Source organism: Bos taurus, chromosome 1, assembly GCF_002263795.3.
Source record: "Bos taurus isolate L1 Dominette 01449 registration number 42190680 breed Hereford chromosome 1, ARS-UCD2.0, whole genome shotgun sequence".
NCBI lineage: Eukaryota > Metazoa > Chordata > Mammalia > Artiodactyla > Bovidae > Bos > Bos taurus.
This window is the reverse complement of record NC_037328.1, coordinates 153638897-153664536: the sequence shown is the minus strand read 5'-3', so window position 1 is coordinate 153664536 and position 25640 is coordinate 153638897. Positions and strand designations below refer to the sequence as shown.

Below are 25640 nucleotides of genomic sequence, written 5' to 3'. Positions count from 1 at the left end.
TTCACTTTCACTTTTCACTTTCATGCACTGGAGAAGGAAATGGCAACCCACTCCAGTGTTCTTGCCTGGAGAATCCCAGGGACAGGGGAGCCTGGTGGGCTGCCGTCTACGGGGTCACACAGAGTCGGACACGACTGAAGTGACTTGGCAGCAGCAGCAGCAGCAAGATGACACAGCTGTTCTCTCGTCCGCCTCTGACCTGGTTTCCAAGAATGCAGCGGTTTTTCAATTCCAAAACCAGTAAGGTTCAGGGCAAACCAGCAGATTAATCACTGTACACCCTAGCCCTCACACCCACGGTCAGAGAAGAATCAGTTCAACAACTCACTGCTCTGATTTTCAGTTTATTTTGATTTCTGGCATCTTGGTATTTGCCTTCATTTTTATAAGTTTAGCAGCACATTCAAAAGAAGGTTAATTATTATACATACTATCCAGTGATGTCAGGTGTTTGTGGTCAGTTTTCTGGTTCCTGAAAAAAATAACATTTTCTTGTTTCTCATCGGTTCAGAAGTGAAATCAGCGCAACAGTCACGGGTACTCCTTGTGGACACAGCGTGCTAGGGTAGTTTCCAAAGTTCTGTGCTTTGCTGCCCCAGCTGCCCTGCAGCTCACCCTTGCTCTCGGCCTTGTTTCTCTGACCTTGAGGTGGTTTTAGAACTCTCTAGGCAGGCCTTGCTTCTTTCAGTGATGCCTAGAAGAAAAATTCTCCCCCTCACAACGTAAACTCCCCAAACAAAGGAATGTTTGACTGTTTTGTTCCCTCCTACACCTTGGGTTTCTGGCAACCACAGGCCTTGATGACCTGTTTCTTCAAAGAAGGAACATCTTGAACGCCAAGCTGGCCTGCCCTAGCTGGTGTTTCTTTCAATCCAACCCCATCTCCCTCAGAGTTGAAAGGAATTCGCCCAAGTTTTTGTACTTTTGACGCCTCCGTGCCTGTTCTCCATATCCATATTTTTATTTTCTATTTCTGTTGGCGTTTCCATCGATTTTGGTGGCGAGGGTAGGGGTGACCATGATCGGGCTAATCCTGTGCCTTCAGGATGCCATTTTGAAACTAGCGCCCGGACATATTCAAGTTTGTTTTTAACTTTAATGTATATGTGAGTATGCCTACTTATTTCAGGCGTGCCTCCACAGCACTTTTGGGGTAACACGCCTTTCGGTGGGTTGGCCAGCCCCCTCATCTGGGGCGGCGCTTGTGGGGGGGCGGGATGACCGCCCTCACGCGCCCCTTGCGTACCCCCAGCCTGCGCAGTCGTGCTGCGCGAGCCTCCCACCCACCCCTCGCCCCGCCCCCGCCCCCGCCGCCGGGGGGCGCCAGCGCGGCCGCCCATTGGCTGAGGCGCCTCCCGACGAGCCCCCCCGCACCTTGCGCAGGAACCACCTCCCCGCGCCCCGCTGGCCACGCCTCAGTCCGCCGGCGCCCCTCGGCATCGCCACCCGCCTCTGACTCTCTCCGTCGGGTCTGCTGCCGCTCCCTCTGCCCAGTCCGGCCGGGCAGCGGGCACGAGCAGACCCAACAGCAGCTCCAAGCGCGGTGCCCGAGGCCAGGCTCTGCTTCGTCCTCGAGCCCCTCTGAGTGAACACTGGCTGTCGCCATCATGGTGAGTGGAGGAGGCCCAGGGGGCTCCTTGGGGTGGCCAGGACGCTGAAGGGGGCCTGGGGCGGCACCCGGAGCGGGGCTGCCGGGCTCGCCTGTCCTAGGGGCCCAGCCTGAGGGCGGCCGAGGCGGCCTGGCACGGCCTCCGCGGCACCGAGGGCGGGCGGAGGGGATGAGGCCGGGCTGTCGGAGCCCTGGGGGCCGCCGCCCAGCACGTGCAGGGCTTGTGGCCTTCGGGCCGCAGGAGCCGGGGTGTGGCGGGGCGCCTGGCACTCGGCCCGCGGGGCGCCTGGCACTCGGCCGGCCGGGCTCCGGGCGGGCCCACGCCACCCCGGAAGGCTCATTTCCCGCGCTCACCGAGGCAGGCGGGCGGCCCGGCCTCCGCGAGATGGCGTCGGGCCTGGCGGCCCGTGAGGCGCACGCGGGCGGGACGCCGGCGGGCGGGGCCCCCACGGGCCGGGGGGCGGGGCCTGGGGGTGTGTCCCTGCGGGAGGGCGCGGGCGCCGCGGGGACCTCGTGCTTGTGCGGCGGCAGCAGCCGCGCCGACCTCGGGTGGGACGCCATCATCTCCTCACGAGGTCGGCGCTGCCCTCGCCTCGGAGCGGCCGCGGAGTGGGGAGCTCGAGGAATTTTGAACTTGGGAAATTCTTTTCCCTTAAAGAAACCAGAAACCTTCCAACAGAGCGTCCTTCCAGTATTAACGGGGTCTGTTGGGTGACATTTATGAGCGTTTTGTTAAATGCATTAGAGTTGATGCCACCTCGAGGAGCATCTCTTGAGAACAGTTTTGACCAACCATCAAGCTTCCGATGATGTATATAGCATTAAATACTGTAGTGTAGTATATCGCCTGTAGTGTAATAACCAGTATACACTATTTTTAGAAGTAAAGGGAGAAAATTTATATACAGTTTATTAGTGCACACAAAGTTTAAAGTAAAAGTTTACAAGTGTATGCCACTGCTGTTTGTAATAATTGTATCTTGTACTTATCCACATCAGTAATTACTTAATAAGCTGAGTTACTGTGAATGTTTACAGTTTTGTCCTTTTTTTTTTTTAAGAGGGCGGGGAGAGAAATGCATATGTTTATTGATTTTTTTCTTATATAAAACTAGCATATTAACTCATTAGAAAGTAATCAATGTAAGGAAGTAGAGGTCCATCTTAAACTAGGTATGTAACCACTCTGAAGTTTTGATGTATGTCCTCCCAGATTACTTTCATGTATGTATTGCAAATAGGTGTATTTTATAAAAAGTGTACCATGCTATGTAACAGTATATTACAACCTGTATCCTTCACTTAATATAGTGGGCCTTATTCCAAAGAGAAATTTAAAATAATTTTGAATACATAACTTCTTACTTTACCAAAAATTGTGTACTTATATATTACTATCACTTATTTTACCACATTCCCTTATAATGAGTAATTTGTGTGCATTAAAACAGTACAATAATGGGTGTCTTTGTGAAAATGTTTTGGCCTATTTATTCTATTAATAGCTTGAAATAAATTGCCAGGAGTAGATTGAATCCCTGGTTGAAAGGTTATACCCATATTATAACAATTTTGAACTATGATAATTTTTTCCTAGTAACTCTTGGTGAAGGATATACTAGTATATATTCCCACTAGTGGTGTGTAATATCACCCCCTTTCCACGCAGTGAAAGGTAGTATATGTTTTAAATTTGCCAGTCTAATTGGAGAATATTCCACTTGTGTTGATGTACTTTTTTTTTTATCATTAGTGAAGTTAAAGTTTGTCATTAACGTTTTCCATTTCTCTTTTTTTCCATTCTTGATCCACCTTTCTATTTGTATTTGTCTTGTCATGGTGATTTATAAGAACTCTATATTAATATTTACATTTGTCATATATAATGGAAAAAATTTATAGTGGTGATAAGGAGAGACCCTTATTTCTAGTTTCAGCATAAATTACTGTCATGTTTTACTTTGAACTTAATGATAATCTAGAATTAGATTGATAGAAAATAAAGTTCTTTCATTTTACTTTTCTTTAAATTAAGAAATACTGTATTTTATCAAATGATTTTTCTGTGGTGAATTATACTAACAGATTTCCTAATAACCATACTTGAATTTACAATAAACTGTTCTTAACTGTGTATTTTTTGTATGCTGCTAGACTTCCCATCTCTGTGTTGGGTGCAGGAGTGTACCATCTTAACCAGATTTGGGGATAGTAGTCATATCCCATTTTTTTTCAAGACTAACGTGTATTTTTGTATTCTTGCCTTTTTCTTGCTTAGCTTTCCCAGGATTGTATGTTTATTGTTTGGATTCCACCTCCCCTCCCCTGAGAGTCTACTCTTGGATTTACATAAAAGGCTTTATTCTGATTTTCATGTACAGTTTCCTTAATAGAATTTCCTGTGGCTCAGACAGTAAAGCGTCTGTCTACAATGCGGGAGACCTGGGTTCGATTCCTGGGTTTGGAAGATCCCCTGGAGAAGGAAATGGCAATCCACTCCAGTACTATTGCCTGGAAAATCTCATGGACAGAGGAGCCTGGTAGGCTACAGTCCATGGGGTCTCAAAGAGTAGGACACTCACTCCATTTTTTTCTTTAATAACTACTTCCTTCTCTGGATGTAACACTGATGACTGCAAATTACAGACTTTTAGTCTGACCTAGTCAGTATACATAGATTTCAGTTTGCTTGCATGTAGACTTTAATAGTTGAATGAAATGTTGTCAAAGAGCTGACATCGCAGATGCTTTAGTGATGATAAGTTTTATTTCCAGTTTTTAGTTATCTTTGTCACTTGATCATTCAAATATAAAAGGGAATCCGTTACTGAAAATAGTAGTGATGAGAATTGTGTATATGATGGCCTCCAAGTTCACCCTTACTTAATATTCCAGAATTACTCATTTTAGAACCCATCAACTCACTTGAAGGTGTAATTAAGAAAAATAATTACTTCTGTCATCTAATTTACATGTAATTTATTTTCTGCATGTTATTGATTAGTTACGATTAATTCTTTAACACCAAACTTTTAGCTTTAACCTAAAATAGCATCACTAGCTCAGTGGACATGAGTTTGAGTAAAATTCAGGAGAAAGACACAGAAGCCTGGTGTGCTGCAGTCCATGGAGTAGCAAAGAATCAGACACAACTTAGCAGCTGAACAACAACAGGAATTCATTTGTAGAGTATTTTTGGCAATAGTTTAAAAGTACGCAAAGATTGTCTATTGGTTGTGGATTTGTATGCATAAGTTATGTGCTGCTAATGCTAAGTTGCTTCAGTTGTGTCCAACTCTTTGCAACCCAATGGACTGTGACCTGCCAGGTCCTCTGTCCATGGGATTTTCCAGGCAAGAATACTGGAGTAGGTTGCCATGCCCTACTCCAGGGGATCTTCCCCACCCAGGAATCAAACCCACGTCTCCTGCAGGCAGATTCTTGACCCACTGAGCCACCTAGGAAGCTCATATATAAGTTAATAATTGTAAAGAAATATACACACAGGCAGTTTTAAAATCCCTGTTGTTTAGGCCTCTTGAAAGGAGTACATTCCTTAGTTTAGCTTTGAGCGCCATCTGCTGGCTAAGGAATAGGATGGACAGAATGGTGCCTTCCTTAAGACCTGACCATAGTGAAATCACTAGATGAATTTTATACTTAATATCACGTAGAAGGCAATGGCACCCCACTCCAGTACTCTTGCCTGGAAAAATCCCATGGATGGAGGAGCCTGGTAGGCTGCAGTCTATGACGTCGCTAAGAGTCAGAAACAACTGAGCGACTTCACTTTCCCTTTTCAGTTTCATGCACTGGAGAAGGAAATGGCAACCCACTCCAGTGTTCTTGCCTGGAGAATCCCAGGGATGGGGGAGCCTGGTGGGCCGCCGTCTATGGGGTCACACAGAGTTGGACACGACTGAAGCAACTTAGCAGCAGCAGCAGCAGCAGCAGCATACTTAATATCACAACCTGTACAACCCAAATTTTTCTTTTTCTCAGATTACTGTTTTTTTGTCTCAAATATCCATATTACTTAAACAGAACATGAGATTTAGAACTTTACTCTTCAATTCTGCCAACAATATCACAGGGTTTTTCAACTGACCCTATGCAGATTCGGGGCCAGATAATTCTTTGTTATGGGGGGTGGTGTTGGATTGTGTGTTGGATTGTAGGATGCTTATTATATCTCTGGTTTCTACCAACCAGATAACCAGGTTTGTTGTTGGTCAGTCACTAGTCACTGTCTGACTCTTTGAGACGCTGTGGACTGCAGCTCACCGGGTTTCCCTGTCCTTCACCATTTCCCCAAGTTTGTTCAACTCATATCCATTGGGTCAAGGATGTGATCCAACCATCTCATACTCTGTCGCTCCCTTCTCCTGGAGCCTTCAATTTTTCTCAGCATCAGGGTCTTTTTCAATGAGTCGGCTCTTCTCATCAGGTGGCCATAGTATTGGAGCTTCAGCATCAGTCCTTCCAATGAATATTCAGAACTGATTTCCTTTAGGAACAACTAGTTTGATCTCCTTGCTGTCCAAGGGACTCTCAAGAGTCTTCTCTAGCACCACAGTTCGAAAGCATCAATTCTTCTGCACTCAGCCTTCTTTATGGTCGAACTCTCACATCTGTACATGATTACTGGAAAAACCATAGCTTTGACTATACAGACCTTTGTTGGCAAAGTGATGTCTCTGCTTTTTAATATATTGTCTAGGTTTGTCATAGCTTTTCTTTGAAGGAGCAAGCAACCTTTAACTTCATGGCTGCATTCGCTGTCCACAGTGATTCTGGAGCCCAGGAAAATAAAGTCTATCACTGTTTCCATTTTCCCCCATCTGTTTGCCATGAAGTGATGGGACCAGATGCCATGATCTTAATTTTTTGAATGTTGAGTTTTAAGCCAACTTTTTCACTCTCCTCTTTCACCTTCATCAAGAAGCTCTTTTAGTGCCTCTTCATTTTCTGCCATTAGGGTGGTGTCATCTACATATCAGAGGGTGATATTTCTCCCAGTAGTCTTAATTGCAGTTTGTGATTCATCCAGCCTGGCATTTGGGATGATGTACTCTGAAGCCACACTGGTGGCTTAGATGGTAAAGCGTCTACCCGCAATGCAGGAGACCCGGTTTCGATTCCTGGGTTGGGAAGATCCCCTGGAGAAGGAAATGGCAATCCACTCCAGCACTCTTGCCTGGAAAATCCCATGGATGGAGGAGCCTGATAGCCTACAGTCCATGGGGTTGCAAAGAGTCGGACACGACTAAGCAACTTCACTTTCACTTTCACTCTGTATAGAAGTTAAATAATTAGGGTTACAATATACAACCTTGCCATACTCCTTTCCCAATTTTGAACCAGTCCATTGTTCCATGTCCAGTTCTAACTGTTGCATCTTGACCTGCATACAGGTTTCTCAGGAAGCAGGTAAAGTGGTCTGGTATTCCTGTCTTTTGAAGGATTTTCCAGTTTATTGTAATCCACACAGTCAAAATCTTTAGCATAGTTTAATTGATGAATTAATTCATTAATGAAGCAGAAGTGGTTGTTTTTCTGGAATTCTCTTGCTTTCTCTATGAACCAGAAGATGTTAGCAGTTTGATCTCTGGTTCCTCTGCCTTTTCTAAATCCAGCTTGAACATCTGGAAATTCACGGTTCAGTTCTGTTGAAATCTAGTCTGAAGTATTTTTAGCATAATCTTCCTTATGTGAAATGAGCACAATTGTATGTTAGTTTGCACATTCTTTGGCATTGTCCATCTTTGGGATTGGAATGAAAACTGCCCTTCTCAAGTGCTGTGGCCACTTCTGAGTTTTCCAGATGGGCTGGCATACCGAGCGCAGCACTTACACAGCATCGTCTAGGATTTGCAGTAGCTCGGCTGGAACTCGTCACCTCCACTAGCGCTGTTGCAGTAATGCCTCCTAAGGCCCACTTGACTTTACACTCCAAGCTGTCTGGCCGTAGGTTAGTGACCACACCATCATGCTTCCCCAGATCATTAAGACTTTCTTTGTACAGTTCTTCTGTGTATTCTTGCCACCTCTTCTGAATCACTTCTGCTTCTGTTAGGTCCTTACTGTTTTTGCCCTTTATTGAGCCCATCTTTGCATGAAGTGTTCCCGTGGTATTTCTGATTTTCTTGAGGAGAGCTCTGGTCTTCCCTTTCTGTTATTTTCCTTTACCAGGTACACCCGTCAACTGAGAAAACCAAAAGGTGCCCCCGGGTCACAGAATCTTCCCCAGGTTGAGAATCAATATGTTATCATAACCCTTTTTACTCCAGCACAGTTTTCTGCGTGAATACTGCACCTCTCAACTGAAATACGTCTATCCATTGTGGTTCACATACAGCTAATAATATAAATAGTTTATCAAATAAAAAGGTATTGAAAATTCATTCACAAATGAAGGGGAAATTGAAGAGAAAGTCTAAGAATTTCAGAACTGCCTTGGGTGTTTGAATGTGAGTTAATTGAAAGAGATTGGTAAATTTTCTATCTTGGAAAGAAATCTAGTCGAATTTCTCTATAGTTCAAGGTATGTGACTTATGTAATATAGTCCCATTTAGAAAAAAGTTATAAAACATTTAAAACTGGAAAAGCTTTAAAATAGTTTTTGTTCTCTCTGACTTCATTGTCATGAAATATCACTGTAACATAGTTAAAGGAAAGAGTTAGGAGATGTTCAGATAGAAACACAAAGTATGTTGGAACATTAGCATGAGCATGAATTAATAGAGAAAAGCCCAAACACTCCAATTTGGTAATACAGCAATTTTTATTTCATCTCTATAGCAGTTTGTAGAAATCTTAAATTTATCGTAATTTCTGGCATCTAACAAAATAGGAACTCTTAATTTCCATTATTGTAACTAATTTCTATAACATTCTGCTAATATTTTCAAAAATATCTATCGGTTTCTTTTGTCCTTGTTCCTGTTTTCCTTCATAAGCTAAGGCATAATATCTTCATCTTTACCTTGCAGCCTTTTGTGCTTACTATTATTGTTATTGTTGTTCATTCAGTCCTGTCTGACTCTCTGTGACCACATGGACTGCAGCATGCCAGGCTTCCCTGTCCTTCACTGTCTTCCTGAGTTTGCTCAAACTCATGTCCATTGAATCGGTGATGCCATCCAACTATCTCATCCTCTGCCATCCTCTTCTCCTTTTGCCTTCAGTCTTTCCCAGGGTCAGGGTCTTTTCCAGTGAGTTGGCTCTTCACATCAGGGGGCAAGAGTTTTGTAGCTTCAGCCTCAGTCTTTCCAATGAATATTCAGGGTTGGTTTCCTTTAAGATTGACTGGTTAGATCTCCTTGCAGTCCAAGGGACTGTGAAGAGTCTTCCCCAGCACCACCATTCAGAAGCATCAGTTCGGCGCTCAGTGTTTTTATGGTCCAGTTCTAACATCCATTCATGACTACTGGAAAAACCACAGCAGTGGATCTTTGTCCGCAAAGTGATGTCTCTGCTTTTTAATATGCTGTCTAGGTTTGTCATAGCTTTTCTTCCAAGGAGCAAGCGTCTTTAACTTCATGGTTGCAATTAGCGTCTACAGTGATTTTGGAGCCCAAGAAAATAAAGGCTGTTGCTGTTTCCATTTTTCCCTGTCGGTTTGCCATTAAATGATGTGACCAGATGCCAGGATTTTAGTTTTTAGAATGTTGAGTTTCAGGCTAGCTTTTTCACTCTCCTCTTTCACCTTCATCAAGAGGCTCTTTAGTTCCTCTTCACCTTCTTGGATTAGGGTGGTGTCATCTGCATATCTGAGGCTGGTGATATTTCTCCCAACAATCTTTGATTCCAGCTTGTGATTCATCCATCCCAGCATTTTGCATGATGTACTCTGCATAGAAGTTAAATGGGCAGGGTGACAATATGCAGCCTTAAAAACAAATTATATTTCATAGCATCTATGATTTTAGCCTGTGAATCTAGTGATGACATCTGCTTTCCAAATTACAGTCTGCTGCAAATCCTGAGACTCCAAACTCAACCATCTCCAGAGAGGCCAGCACCCAGTCGTCTTCAGCTACCACCAGCCAAGGCTATGTTTTACCAGAAGGCAAAATCATGCCAAACACTGTTTTTGTCGGTGGAATTGATGTTAGGGTAATGTATTCATGTTTTCATTTATTGAAAGTATTTTGTGAATAGTGGGATTTGGGTAGTGTTGTAAACATAAGGAGAAGGAAATGGCAACCCACTCCAGTGTTCTTGCCTGGAGAATCCCAGGGACGGGGAAGCCTGGTGGGCTGCCGTCTATGGGGTCGCACAGAGTCGGACACGACTGAAGCGACTTAGCAGCAGTAAACATAAGACTTTGTTTTTTTTTTTTAAAGTACTTCATGCAGGTTTGGAATTGTTTTTATGTATAACCTTTAGGGGCTAAAATATCTTTGATATAGATATGTAGTTTGGGGATGCTTGGAGGAGATATTTCCACATCACCAAAACTTCTTTATAGTATCATTGAAATTTTTGAATGTTGAATTTTTACTTTTAAAAATCAAATTCTTCTGCATAGATGGATGAAACAGAAATTAGAAGTTTCTTTGCTAGATATGGTTCAGTAAAAGAAGTGAAGATAATCACGGATCGAACTGGTGTGTCCAAAGGGTGAGTAAAACATATGTTCAATATAAATTATAATAAATACCTCAACTATATAGCATGTATAGAATTCCAGAAAAGAAAAATCGAAAACGTATTCTCACATTTGCATAAGAGAAATTTGTTGCTTTGTAACTTTCATGTAGAGGATAAGTTTTGCTGCCAGCTCTTTTATTTAATCATTTGCCTAGTGTTTGTATTTAAATATTTCTTGTCTTCATTTCACATAAGAGGATTAGTCAGTTTTATCAAAGAATTGTTTTCTTCATACGTTTCACAGTATCTTAAATTTTAATGATTTTGCCATAGATAATAAGTTAAACTCAGATTCATAGGTATGAATTTTTTGTTAATTAAGTTCCTACATTGCCTTAATCTTTGTGAATTCTGACACAAATCTGTAGATCAGGGTAGGAAAGTAAAACAGTAGTATTTATAGAGAATCTACCACGTACATCTTATAGTTATTTACCTCAGTATATTTTTCATCCTTTATCATTATTTAGTCAGTTATAGAACACTAGTTTTAAACCATGTACTGATACGGTGGTGATTTTATACTTCATCTATCTGACTTTCTAGCTATGGATTTGTTTCATTTTATAATGACGTGGATGTGCAGAAGATAGTAGAAGTAAGTAATCTTCTTTTGGAAAAAATCTCTCATGTTATGGATGTGGTGTTTAGTATTATTTGTGTCCTGAATATATACTCATTCTTTTATAAGATATAGAAATAAATATATTTCCTGTTTGAAACTCAGGCTTGGAATAATTTACATAACTTAATCAGAACCTCTGTATTTTTGATTGAACATCCAGCTTCATGAACTAGAGACAGGAAAGATTAGAGACAGAGTAAAGTTTTTTTTTTTTTTTAAATCAAATTCCATAACTTCTCAAAATTTTATTAGAGTGAAGGTAAGTAAGGTGGTTTCATGCTGTAAGTTTTGATTTGGTATATTCTTAACACTGATCTTACCTGATACTAGTAATTTTAGAGAACTTGGGTATTAATCAAAGTCTTGGAAGTAAAGACTTGGACATTAATTCTAGTTTTGATACTGTTTTATTTTCAGTCACAGATAAATTTCCATGGTAAAAAGCTGAAACTGGGCCCTGCAATCAGGAAACAAAATTTGTGTGAGTAAAGAAAGGAATTGTTCTTGTTGACACATGTGTGGCTTTTCAGAGAACTGAAAATAGGCTTTGTTTTCTTTTTATTCTTTAAAAAGGTGCTTATCATGTGCAGCCACGTCCTTTGGTTTTTAATCCTCCTCCTCCACCACAATTTCAGAGTGTCTGGAGTAATCCAAACGCTGAAACTTACATGCAGCCTCCAACCATGATAAACCCTATAACTCAGTATGTTCAGGTAAGAAGTATCTCCACTCCTTTTTTTAAATTTTTTTGGTGTGTGTATTATACTAGAGATCTTATTATTGATGCGAGCACCTTAAAGAGTAAGCCCGTCTTAGTTCTTACCCTCTATGGAGTCATGTCAACGATTTCCATAGTACGTGACAATCCTAGTGCTGTTTGAATCCTTCTAAATGGTGGGACGTTGTGTTAGAAATGTCATTCTTGGCGTTGCTTGTTCTTGTTATTGTTCAGTTGCTAAGTCCTGTCCAACTGTTTGCAACGCCATGGACGGCAGGATGCCAGGCTTCCCTGTCCTTCACTATCTCCTGGAGTTTGCTCAAACGCACGTCCATTACTTCAGTGATACCATGCAACCATTTCATTCTCTGTTGTCCTCTTCTCCTCCCACCCTCAGTCTTTCCCAGCATCAGGGTCTTTTCCAGTGAGTTGGCTCTTTGCATCAGGTGGTCATATTGGAGCTTCAGCTTCAATATCACTCCTTCAATGAATAATCAGGGTTGATTTCCTGTAGGATTGACTGGTTTAATCTCCTTGCTGTCCAGGAGACTCTCAAGAGTCTTCTTAAGGACCACAGTTCGAAGGCATCGGTTCTTATGTGCTCACGCTTTATGGTCCAACTCTCACATCCATACATGACTACTGGAAAAACCATACCTTTGATTATACAGACCTTTGTCAGCAAAGTGATATCTCTGCTTTTTAATATGCTATCTAGGTTTGTCATAGTGTTTTTTCCAAGGAGCAAGCGTCTTTTAATGTCATGGCTGCATTCACTGTCCACAGTGACTTTGGAACCCAAGAAAATAAAGTCTACCACTGTTTCCATTTTCTCCCGTCGATTTGCCGTTAAGTGATGGGACCAGATGTCAGAATCTTACTTTTTGAGTGTTGAGTTTTAAGCCAGTTTTTCCACTTGCCTCTTTCACCTTCATCAGGGAGCTCTTTAGTTCTTCGCTTTCTGCCATTAGGATGGTATCATCTGCATATCTGAGGTTGGTGATAATTCTTCTGGCAATCTTGATTCTAGCTTGTGATTCATCCAGCCCAGCATTTAGGATGATGTACTCTGTGTAGAAGTTTATTTATCAGGGTTACCACGTACAGCCTTGCAATATGCCGTTCTTAATTTTGAACTAGTCCATTGTTCTATGTCTGGTTCTAACTGTTGCTTCTTGATCTGCATACAGGCTTCTCAGGAGGCAGATAAGGTGGTCTAGTATTCCCATGTCTTGAAGAATTTTCCTTAGTTTTTTGTGATCCACACTTTGAAAGGCTTTAGTATAGTCAATGGAGCAGAAGTAGTTGGTTTTCTGGAATTCTCTTGCTTTCTCTATGACCCAAAACATGTTAGCAGTTTGACCTCTGGTTCCTCTGCCTTTTCTAAATCTAGCTTGTACATCTGGAAGTTCTTGGTTGACATGCTGTTAAACCCTAACTTGAAGGCTTTTGAGCATTACCTTGTTAGCATGTGAAACAAGGTCAATTATATGGTAGTTCAAACATTATTTGGCATTGCCCTTCTTTGGGATTGAAATGGAAACTAACCTTTTTCAGTCCTGTGGCCACTGCTGAGCTTTCCAAATTTTCTGCTATGCTGAGTGCGACACTTTAACAGCATCATCTTTTAGGATTTGAAATAGCCCAGCTGGAAATCCCATCACCTCCACTAGCTTTGTTTGTAGTGATGCTTCCTAAGGTCCACTTGACTTCACACTCCAGGATGTCTGGCTCTAGGTGAGTGACCACATCACTGTGGTTATCTGGTTTGTTAAGGCCTTTGTTATACAGTTCTTCTGTGTATTCTTGCCACCTCTTCTGAATCTCTTCTACTTGTAGTAAGTCCTTGGCGTTTCTGTCCTTTATTTCGCCCATCTGCATGAAGTGTTCCCTTGGTGTTACTTCTTATCCTAAGCTTAAGTCTGCTTCTGTATAGTTGGTAAGTCTTTATCTGAGAACTGATCACTGTAGCCACATGGAATATATCTCCTTTCTATTTTTCCCCCAAATAACTCCTAAAATGCTTGAAGACAGTTTTCTTCATGTGTTTACCTGGTTTATTCTTTCCTAGGGTCAACTAGTCTTTATTTGCAATGATTTCCAAGTGCCTCTTCATACAGATTGTTGATTTCTAGATGTATTGTGGTTCTAACATGGATAAATTTCTGACGATTTAATTATATTTGTAAGTTCTATGAGTTTCTGGCATATAATTTGTCTTGATTTCTTTAATATTGAAATTTGGAATACTTGTCTCCTATTGATAATAAATAACATTTATTTTCTTCCTACTTCAGTTTACCTTCTTCGTTCAAAAGACATTTTATTCTTAGGAAAAGAAATAAAATAATAGTGAAAAGGCTCTGCAGTATCTCTGGTTTATTTGCATTTTTCATCTACCTGAAGTATAGAATATATCTTTTCTTACATTAAAAAAAAAAACAGCTACAAGAAAAGCCCTGCTTGTTCATAAAATTTACCATGAGGTATTATTACCTATTCTGGTATATTTTTGTATACTAGTACCTAGATATTTTCAGTCAATAAATATTTATTGAAATATTTTTTGAATATTTATTGAAAATATTTATTGAAATACCTCTTTTCCAGGTTGGGGTTGTACATTGCCCTTAACTTTTAGAAGTAAAACACAGGAAGAGCCAAAATGTCTATGGGGAGTATTCCGTGTTACCCCAAAATACTGTCAAAGGAATACAAAACTGCCTACGAGTATCTTTACAAAAAAATAGCACACATGTATTAATTTAATGCTAACATGGGAATCTGTTCTAATAGAGCTTCATCATGATTAAGAAAGAACTTCTGGGTGGGAATAAATATACAAAAAAGATGAACTTGGGCTTGCAAAATCAGTCACTGCCTTTATTTATCTCTTCCTTCTCCCAGCCCAAAGGCTAACATTTGACAGAGAATACTTACTTCTTCATGAAAGCACTCACTCAGAATTTTGGATTGGATATAAAAAAATGAAGATTTCCTTATTTTCATGTTTTTATTGCATTGGGAATGATACTCCTTTCTGATTTTTAAAAATGTACGTTGTTCATTCATTCTTTCTGTAAACTTTGTTTGCAGGCTTATCCTCCTTATCCAAGTTCACCAGTTCAGGTTATCACTGGATATCAGCTGCCTGTTTATAATTATCAGGTAATTTAATAGGGATCAAAATTATTTACTTTGGAATATTATTTAGGCCTTTATGTAAATTTCCCTAATAGTTTGTCATTTAAAAGTAGTTGAGTGTGCCTAAAATTTAAGGAGAAACAGAATTAGTCTAAAATTAGGGCTTCTTTATTATTTAGAATAAGAATAATATTTTGACAGAAATGAGCTTAGCAAGCTTTCTCTTGTACTGTCTTACAAGTTTTGGTGTCCTCTTCTATATTTCAGCATGTAGTCTTCATTTGCTGTCTAATAGCTAAAACATACAGGCTGGATCTTATGAGTCTTTATAGAGGCATAGGTTGAGATAAAATGGTTACTCAGTTCTTAGAGCATTGAATTGCAATTATGTTTGATAATGTTTATTTTAGCTGGCTACTAGAATTTCTGTCCATAGATAATGACCGTATCTGTGACACTGTGGTAATAAATTCAAAGAGCTACTGTCTCTTGAGTTTTCCTGAAAACCAACTCCAGAAAATTGAGAAAAAGATGAAGTTAATATATGAAAGTAACAATAAAATCATACATATCATAAAGTACTTTTCCATTGTCTTTTGTTATAACAAGCTCAAGGAAACCAGCACCAGTACTTCAGCATTGTCTATTTCAGATCCTTGTGACAGTGTAAAGGAATATTTAAGTAAGCGTTCTTTTCTTTCTTTTTTTTTTTTTAAGATGCCACCGCAGTGGCCTGCTGGGGAACAAAGGAGTTATGTTATTCCTCCGGTAAGGTGAAGTAGCCGAGCATGTACTTCCTGTTCTGTATTTTAAAAGTATTTTACTGTTAACGTATTTCTTGACCCTTGCCATATCAAGTATGCCTGGAAATATTTTAAATGCCTTTTTACTTTATGTGTTACATTTCTTTGCACTCAAGTGTATACACACACACACACACACACACACACACACACACTCACTCCCATGGGAGAAACTGTGCTTTTTGTTTCTCAGATTATTTTGTCTGTACTTGAGCAATGGCCGCCCTGCATACCCCGGTGCTCAGAATATGTAACCAAGAAAGGTAGTACTAATACCTGTGCTATTTATAACTCCAAGGATTTATGATTAATATTGAATCTGCATCGAGTTTTCTAGCCAAAAAAAAATCTGTTGAGAGAAGCAAAAATGTTTTGCTCTCAACACTGTTACATAAGAAAATGAATAAAACAGAAGAGGAAGCTACCTCTAAAATATCTGAGCCTTTGTTACCTTCTGTCTTTTATCAGGATTGGATATTTGAAGGACATAATGTGAGCAAAAATCCTCAGGCACTGGGAAATTCCCTTCCCATTCCCATATTATATGTTGAAGTTTCTTACAGAAATTCTCTAATTCTAATTATGTTGACATTTCAAAATATAAGATTCCCATATTGCATTTCAACTATTTAGTTTAAAATAGTTTCTGAAATAATGTAATTGAACCTCAGAACAATACACATTTAAACTTTCAGTGTGAGCTCACTATTTTGCAGACTATCTAATGTACATCTCTTTAATTACACTTTTATCCTTTTAAATGTAGGCTTATACAACCATTAACTACCACTGTAATGAAGTTGACACCGGAGCTGACGTTTTGCCCAGTGAATGCTCGGTTCATGAAGCTACTCCGTCCTCTGGAAATGGCCCACAAAAGGCAAACGTTGACTTTTGTTCATTAACGTTTATGTTTCTATATGTGCTTTATTCAAGTTTTAATAATGGCTCTTTGAGAAACAGATATCTTTGCTCAAATTTAAATATAAAAAGCTTGAGTTACTGACTAAAAGCTTCACAATTTACGTAAAAGTTAATGAAATTCTAGGTACCTGCAAACCAGTTACTGATTTAGTTGTCCTTCCCTTTCTTCCATTTTCATTGGGTTTTTTTGGTTTGTTTTTTAACCATAGTTTAATAAATATTAACATGGTTTGACAGAGTCCAAAGGGTAGTTTTCCTCGAGAATCCTACTCTTCAAAAGAGGGATTAGTATGGCTTCTGTCCGCCTGTTTTTCACCAGTGTAGACATTTGCTTAGATGAATCGCATTGCACAGTTGTTCATGGCATTCTCACCACAGCATCACATCTAGTGGCAGTCCTCGAGAGTGCTGGGCTCACTAGTAATGGAAATACTTAAATAGAGGGATTTCTTTTTATCATTTTAGAGCAAATCCCTGTAATCTCTCATTCTTGAATTCTGTGTCTTTTGAATGGATGAGGATGTGAAAAGTAATTGATCTGACTGGAATATGCACAACACTGAACGATTCCCATAACAGTAAACAATTACCATTGGAGTATGTGTACTTCCTTCGTGTATTTCTCAATGGAAAAAATTTTAAATTACTGAACTCTGCAGTGAAAATAATCCCAGATTTGTGATACAATTTAAATTAAAAAAAAACCACCAAAATAACTTACAGTTATATTATCAGAGTTTAACCTGAATAAATGTTTCTTGAAATGTTGAGGGCTCACTATTTCCAGTCTAACAGGAAAAATTAAAAAGACTTAAAAACAGCTATCTGAAGGCTTGACTAATTGAGCTTTCTAAACCAGTACTCTATCACTAAGTTTATGAAACAATTCTTAAATTTGGTATAAGAGTTACATACTATGTGACATGGTGAAAATGAAAAAATTGGATGAGAATTCTTTAGAAATAAGTGTATGTATTCATTAAGATTTTTCAAAAAGCTTGTTACCAGTGAGTAAAAGAATGAAGAGTCTTTACTGAAAACTTCTGTGTTTCAGAAATCTGTGGACAGAAGCATACAGACGGTGGTATCTTGTCTATTTAATCCAGAGAATAGACTGAGAAACTCTGTTGTCACTCAAGATGACTACTTCAAGGTATGAAAAGAATTATATGTAGGATAAAAAGAACACTTGTCACCCATAAAGCATCTTTTTTTTTCCTGTGGTATACATATGTGTGTGTGTGTGTGTGTGTATGTATATATATATATATATATTGAGCTTACATAGAGCATATAATTGAACTCTTAGCTTTTGACTGTAGCCTGAGAGTGAGTTTTAAGTAGCAGTGTATCTGCTTAAATCTTGGTATAGTGTAGGTTACCCTTAGGGAAGAAATCTTTAGCAGAAGCGTATGATTTAGGTACTAAACAGCAACAATAATACTGTAATTCAAAGAGTTCTCGAAAGTTGACCAAATAGGAAAAGAAAATTTTAGATACCAAAAACAGAACTTAGAGTATGTGGATCTTGGACTAAGGAGAAGAAGGAATTGAATACTCGGCTGATGCACTTGAACCTTTTGGTGGAAGACGTAAGTGAAGTAGTAAAAAGAGCTGAGTAGAAAGAAAGTTGATTCAGAGTTGGTACAGTGGAGAAGAATGTGGGTGTTAGAATTTAAGAATGGGTCTGCAGTTTCTGATCCTAGTGCTATCACCTTGGACAAGTCACTTAGATCTTACTAAGGCTCTAGTTTTTACAAGTCTGAAATGAGTCTCTAAGATCCCTTTAGTTCTCAGTCTCTGAACATGGAAAGGAACTTGTCGCTTCACCAAAGGAAGAATATTGTGGTTAATAAAGGGAAGTTTTTTGTTGTGTTTTTACAGCAGGCTTATTGAGATACAATTTTCATACCCTGCAATTCACCCATTTAAAGTGTGCAATTTAATATTTCATAGAATATGCACAGAGTTGTACAGTCATAACTGCAATAAATTTTAGAGTATTTTGATCACCTCCAAAATAACGCCCCCTACCCATTAGTCACTCTCTGTTCTCCCCAACTCTCTAGCCTTCAGTTCAGTTCAGTTCGGTTCGGTTGCTCGGTTGTGTCCGACTCTTTGTGACCCCATGAATTGCAGCACGCCAGGCCTCCCTGTCCATCACCAACTCCTGGAATTCACTCAAACTCCTGTCCATCGAGTCAGTGATGGCCATCCAGTCACCTCATCCTCTGTCATCCTCTTCTCCTCCTGCCCCCAATCCCTCCCTCTTTAAGAATTTGCCTGTTGTGAGTGTTTCATGTCAATAGAATAATACATGTTACCTTTTGTGACTGACTTCTACCGACTGAAATGTTTTTGAGGCTCATCGATGTTACAGCATGTATTAATACTTCGTTTTCTTTTTATTTATGGATCTACCAGTTTGTGTTTATCAATTCATCACTTGCTAGACATTTGGCTTATTTTCCACTTGAAGGCCCTGATGAGTAATGGTATGAACATTTGTGTACTAATTTTTGTGTGGACATAGGTTTTTATTTCTCTTGGGTATATACCTAAGAATGAAATTGCTGAGTCAAATAGTAACTGTGTTTAACTTTCCAAGGAGCTGCCAGAATTTTTCCGAAATGCAGCATTTTACATTCAAAGGGAAATTTTAAACCATTGCTTTGTATTTTAAAACAGGGAAAGGCGAATAACTTTTTTCCACCAATGAATGGAAATAGGATAAAACTTAAAGCATTTTTAGAAGAAGTACTTAGGGCTTCCTTTAATACAAAAGACTAGAGCTGTAGCAGAATTAAGTTCTTAGCCATCTTCTCAATAGGGAGTAGACTTAGTCATTTAAAGTTGACTTTTGTTCTCTTGTTTTTCATTGTACATAGATAGTAAATTTAAAAGGAAAGAATTGGGGGCCGTGTGACAGCTTACTTTGCCCAAGGTTCTGAAGGTTAAACAGGCAGTACTAACGGATTTGTTTGTAAAGCAGAAACTCTTTACCCAGCGAGTCTTTACACTTGACTTTTTACCTGGTACTAAGCAAAGGCCTACCTTTGAACCTTGCAAAGTTTTCTGCTCCTCTGAGCGAAAAGTTGGAAGTTGTCTAGCATCTAGACCTGTTTATTTTGATTAGCTAAATGTTGTTATTGTTGTTTTAATTGAATTTAAATGTACTAAGGCAGGATATGGAGAAGGAAGTGGCAACCCACTCCAGTTATTCTTGCCTGGCAAATCCAATGGACAGAGGAGCCAGGTGGGCTACAGTCCATGATGTCGCAAAGAGTCAGACACAACTGAGCACTCACACAACACAGGATGTACCCTCTTTCCATGATAAATTCCACTCTTAATTCCAGCCCCTTCATAATCTTTCATACCCTGTCTGATTTTTTAAAATACTTGAGTTTGTGACCACTTTTCTGGACTTTAACCTAAATAGGATATTACCCTGTTAACACGTTACATAATTTCCAGAAGCTACCCTTTATATGATAGCGGAATTTAATTCCTAGGAAAAGGACACAATTAAGCCAAAAGCACAGAGAAGAAAATACTTTTATTATGTTATTACTGGTTCTCAAACTTCCCTGGTGGTTCAGACGGTAAAGCATCTGCCTACAATGCGGGAGACCTGGGTCCAATCCCTGGGTTGGGAAGATCTCCTGGAGAAGGGGATGGAATTAGAGATACCAAAGGAACATTTCATGCAAACATGGGCTCGATAAGGGACAGAAATGGTATGGACCTAATAGAAGCAGAAGATATTAAGAAGAGGTGGCAAGAATACACAGAACTGTACAAAAAAGATCTTCACGACCAAGATAATCACGATGGTGTGATCACTCACCTAGAGCCAGACATCCTGGAATGTGAAGTCAAGTGGGCCTTAGAAAGCATCACTACGAAAAAAAAAAAAAAAAGCATCACTACGAACAAAGCTAGTGGAGGTGATGGAATTCCAGTTGAGCTATTTCAAATCCTAAAAGATGATGCTGTAAAAGTGCTGCACTCAATATGCCAGCAAATTTGGAAAACTCAGCAGTGGCCACAGGGCTGGAAAAGATCAGTTTGCATTTCAATCCCAAAGAAAGGCAATGCCAAAGAATGCTCAAACTACTACACAATTGCACTCATCTCACATGCTAGTAAAGTAATACTAAAAATTCTCCAAGCCAGGCTTCAGCAATACGTGAACCGTGAACTTCCAGATGTTCAAGCTGGATTTAGAAAAGGCAGAGGAACCAGAGATCAAATTGCCAGCATCTGCTGGATCATTGAAAAAGCAAGAGAGTTCCAGAAAAAAGATCTATTTCTGCTTTATTGACTATGCCAAAGCCTTTGACTGTGTGGATCACAATAAACTGTGAACAATTCTGAAAGAGATGGGAATACCAGACCACCTGACCTGCCTCTTGAGAAACCTATATGCAGGTCAGGAAGCAGCAGTTAGAACTGGACATAGAACTGGTTCCAAATAGGAAAAAGAGTATGTCAAGGCTGTATATTGTCACCCTGCTTATTTAACTTCTGTGCAGAGTACATCATGAGAAACGCTGGGCTGGAAGAAGCACAAGCTGGAATCAAGATTGCTGGGAGAAATATCAATAACCTCAGATATGCAGATGACACCACCCTTATGGCAGAAAGTGAAGAGGAACTTAAAAAGCCTCTTGATGAAAGAGTGAAAAAGTTGGCTTCAAGCTCAACATTCAGAAAACAAATATGGCATCTGGTCCCATCACTTCATGGGAAATAGATGGGGAAACAGTGGAAACAGTGTCAGACTGTTTTTTGGGGCTCCAAATTCACTGCAGACTGTGACTGCAGCCATGAAATTAAAAGACACTTATTCCTTGGAAGGAAAGTTACGACCAACCTAGATAGCATATTGAAAAGCAGAGACATTACTTTGCCAACAAAGGTCGGTCTAGTCAAGGCTATGGTTTTTCCAGTGCTCATATATGGATGTGAGAGTTGGACTATGAAGAAAGCTGAGTGCCGAAGAATTGATGCTTTTGAACTGTGGTGTTGGAGAAGACTCTTGAGAGTCCCTTGGACTGCAAGAAGATCCAGCCAGCGCATTCTAAAGGAGATCAGTCTTGGGTGTTCATTGGAAGGGCTGATGCTAAAGCTGAAACTGCAATACTTTGGCTACCTCATGCGAAGAGTTGATTCATTGGAAAAGACCCTGATGCTGGGAGGGATTGGAGGCAGGAGGAGAAGGGGACATCAGAGGATGAAATGGCTGGATGGCATTACCGACTCGATGGACATGGGTTTGGGTGAACTCTGGGAGTTGGTGATGGACAGGGAGGCCTGGTGTGCTGCGGTTCATGGAGTCGCAGAGTCAGACACAGCTGAGTGACTGAACTGAAACTGAACTGAACTGGTTCTCAGCTCCATCCTTCTACATTGTAAGGCCTCATTTCTTGTATCTGCACATCTGCTGGCAACAAAGTGAAAGGAAATTTTTGCATATACTTTAATTTTTCTATTCATTTCCTTAAAAATTACATATCTTCATTATAGCTTAAGGATATGCCTTTAAAGATGCCAAAACTTGTATCTTTTAACCTAAAAGCATAGGGTTTCAGATTGAAATGGAGTGCTGTTCTCAAACCATCATAAAGCCATGATTTCTGTTAGATGTATTTTAGTAAAAATAAGACTTTTAAAAATTTCATGTTTTTCACCAGCTGTCTTTGGGACATCAGTGCAGAATCATGAATTAATAAGAATCTACATATTAGAAAACTAGATTTCTAAGTCCTCTTTTTCTGAGTCACTGAGATTTTTTTAACTGAATTGTTGAATAAAACTGATCATTGGTACATTTGTTATCTGAAAGTTCAGGAATGCTTTCACAAAAGGATCACTTTTCTGTCATTATTTATTGTTTTAAATCTTAAAAAAATGCTTTCTTTTAAGTAATTTTCAAGTCTCTTAGGTCATAATGGTAATAGGAATTTTCAATGAAATTAAAATGGATTATTTCTGTCTTTTCTAGGATAAAAGAGTTCATCACTTTAGAAGAAGTCGGGCAGTGCTTAAGTCTGTTTGATCCTCTCTGCTAACTTTCTAGTCTCATAGGAAGTCACAGGTTTTGAATAGTAAGAGACTGAAAGTTTTTCCACTGTTATAGAAATTTAATTCTGAATTTTGATAAATCACACTCAGACTTTCTATATGTTATATTAGATTGCTTAGTTTTATTTTACATTGAAACTTTTTCATTAGACATTTACTTAGAAACTGGTTCTGTGTTGAATATATAGTTAAAAGTTAAAAAATAATTGAGACTGAAAAGAATAACTTTAAGATATATCTGTAAGGATTTTTACCTGACATTTTAAGAGTTTAAAAACAAATGCTGATTTTTTGGGAAAAAAAAATTGTTTTAGAAAACCTATTTTGAAAGGTCAGAATTTTGATAGTTTAAATACAAGCACTTCACTTCTCCAACAAGTACCTATGAACAGTACAGTATCTGCAATATTGTGCTTTTATGATTTGTCTAGAAATTTACCACAAAAGCAGAGTTTTTAAAACTGAATTTTTAATCAGTGAAACTCAATGTATAGTTAGCTTTATTGAAGTTTTCCTTATCTAAACCCAGTAAAACAGATTCTAAACAAACAGTCCAATCAGTGGGTCTTATGTTTATTACTTCAAAATACTTTATCTTTTATCTAGAATCCACACATAGAGGTATCTGATGGGATGGTAATTAGGATTACTAAAATTCTGGGCCAAATTTTTTTTTAAAAGAATCTAAAACAAACTTAACTTTTCTAGGTACATAAACTTCTTAGTTGAGTTACCATTCTTTTTTCTTTTACTTTTTTTTCCCCTTGAAATGTTAAACTCAATGGCTGTATTTTAAATTGTGCAAAATATTGGTATTAAAGAAGGCTGAAACTTTGTCACTTAAAAGTTAATCAGAGTATCTGAAAGGAATTGTTTTTATAAGAAACATTAAAATATTAGCTATTTGTTAAAGAACAGATAGATTTTAATTTTTTTTTAGCCTGTTATTTTTCTTTCTTTTTTTTTTTTTTAAGTAAAATATGTCCAGGAGAGTCAGAGTAGTTTTGATGTTTCTAAACCACAAAAGTTGTTTAGTAATAAGCATATCCCCAAAACACACTTGAGTTAGTTAACAGTCCATTTTTAGATGAGGTGGCTCCTCCTCAGACATTGTAAATCGTGACAAGCACCTGGAGATCCAGAGCCCCTTTGCTGTACCCACAGTCTTGCTTCTCCAGTCTCCACTGTTCCTGCAGGTGCTCCTGGAACAGCGATGGAAAGGAAAGGAGGAGGAGTATAAGCAGTTTGAGGGTTAAGCCTTGGAAGGAAAGGGTAGCAGTGGGATAATCCCTTTCTAAGGGATTCACTTGGAGCAGTATCGTTTGACCTGCCATGGGTTTAGAGGAGCTTCCTGGCTTTTCTGTCTTGGGCCAGCCCCTTCATTAAAACACGGAAACTCCGTATAGCCCTGTCCTGACGAGGCTTCCGTGGGCCGTGCCATCAGTGCCCGTTGTCTTAGCACTCCTAATAATTTTCGTTCTGAATCTGAAGGGAAGAATCTTTTAACTTAATGATACCCAAGAGGGCTTTTTTATGCCTCAGAATTTGAAAGTGCCCTGAAATTTGTTCTTTTTAAAATTCTCTGTACTTTTTTGTGTGTGTGCTATAACATTCTTACATGTATTATTCTGTGATTAAATCTCCAGGTTACTAAAAATGATACCTAAATTCTAAAGAGCCAATTCTCATTATTCCAGTATGACCTTATTCGCTTAAGAAAAAGGGAATAAACATTTTGTCTGCTATTTTGTTGGACTGAAGTATTTAAAAGAGTAAGGTAGAAGAGACAAAATCCTGAACCTTTCAAAATGGAAAATTAATTTTAAACTTAAAAATGTGTTCCTATTACCTATGCTGATACTGTCTTTGCATAAATGAATAAATAGAAATAAAGAAACATTTTTTTCAGAAGTGTTTTGACCTGCTTACTCATCTCATATTATCTTTAAAAAATGGTGAGAATTTGGGTGGGTAGTATGTGACAAGATTTAGTGAGATCCTTGAAATTCAGAAGTGTAAATATTGTTCAGTTTCGTAAATCTGTCCAAGTTAGTTTATAAGAGCACATTTTGGTACATTGTAGTTTTGTTGCTTTATCTTATGAAGCTGAGATATTTTCATGAGGAAATAATTTCTTTTTTTGATTTTCTATTTGGTTAGTTCTGACCAAGCTTAAATAAAGTTTATAACATTTTGGGACCCTAAAACTAGACTATATATGTATCTTAAAACTGTTGCTTTAAATATGCTTGATAATTTAAGCACATTTGCAGTTAAGGATTACCACAAAATTCACAAAAAAGAGCCAAGCCATTAGGATGGAAAAAAGTTTTGTACCACGCTTTTTTTTTTTGTAAAAAATTGCAAATTATGGCAAAAATCAACTCCATGAAGTTTGGTCACCCCTGTAAGAAACTTATTCTGCCTGCTTTCTTTTTTTGTAATAAGAACATGTTAACCTTATGATTGTTCAAAATAACTATTCAATATTGATTAGCACCCTTGAATTGCAAGGAAGTCATTGGGTTTAGTTTATAAAGCCTCGTGCCCACCTCTCTGAAATTCTCTTGGTTGTCTTTAAAGGTGAGCTCATAAAACTGGACGGCCACATTGCTTAATTGTTTTCCCTCCTTTCACTGGTTGGTTGGAGGTAATAAGGAGCAGCAGTGGTAAGAGAGCACGCCTCGCTGCTTTCATGAAGAAACACTAGAGAGGGTGGGAGGCCATGAGGCAGAGGAAAGCTTCCCATTGACCAGGTCTTGGAGACAGGCCCCGCTGCTGAGCACGATCATTTGGAATCCTCGGAACACTTCTAGATGAAGATTGCTCCTGTACATACTTTAATAACTGTGGAGTCTGGCTTTTCCCAACGTTATGTGTAATATGTTTCTCTGTGTGTAACTGAATACTTTTGAGCAATTCCTCACCACCCATGATCAAAGACACTGAGTTTTCCATCTGTAGATGGTGCATTTGGTAGTAGAACACAATAAGCATGAGAAGTTGGAGCTATAAACGTGCGGTGTTGCATGCTCAGAGAGAGCATTCAGTCTGCATAGCAAAGAAATGAC

At 39.1% G+C, this 25640-nt stretch overlaps 1 protein-coding gene across 1 annotated transcript; it reads left to right on the top strand.

The window, feature by feature from the left end:
- Window positions 1–1468: 1468 nt before the first annotated feature.
- On the top strand, window positions 1469–24466 carry DAZL (deleted in azoospermia like). Its single transcript, NM_001081725.1, is given in 11 exon segments — window positions 1469–1610; window positions 9582–9728; window positions 10144–10235; window positions 10812–10863; window positions 11308–11371; window positions 11464–11603; window positions 14705–14776; window positions 15470–15520; window positions 16322–16435; window positions 17534–17632; window positions 22490–24466. Coding segments are annotated over 11 exon segments (888 nt in total). The 5' UTR covers window positions 1469–1607; the 3' UTR covers window positions 22544–24466.
- The last annotated feature ends 1174 nt before the right edge of the window (window positions 24467–25640 follow it).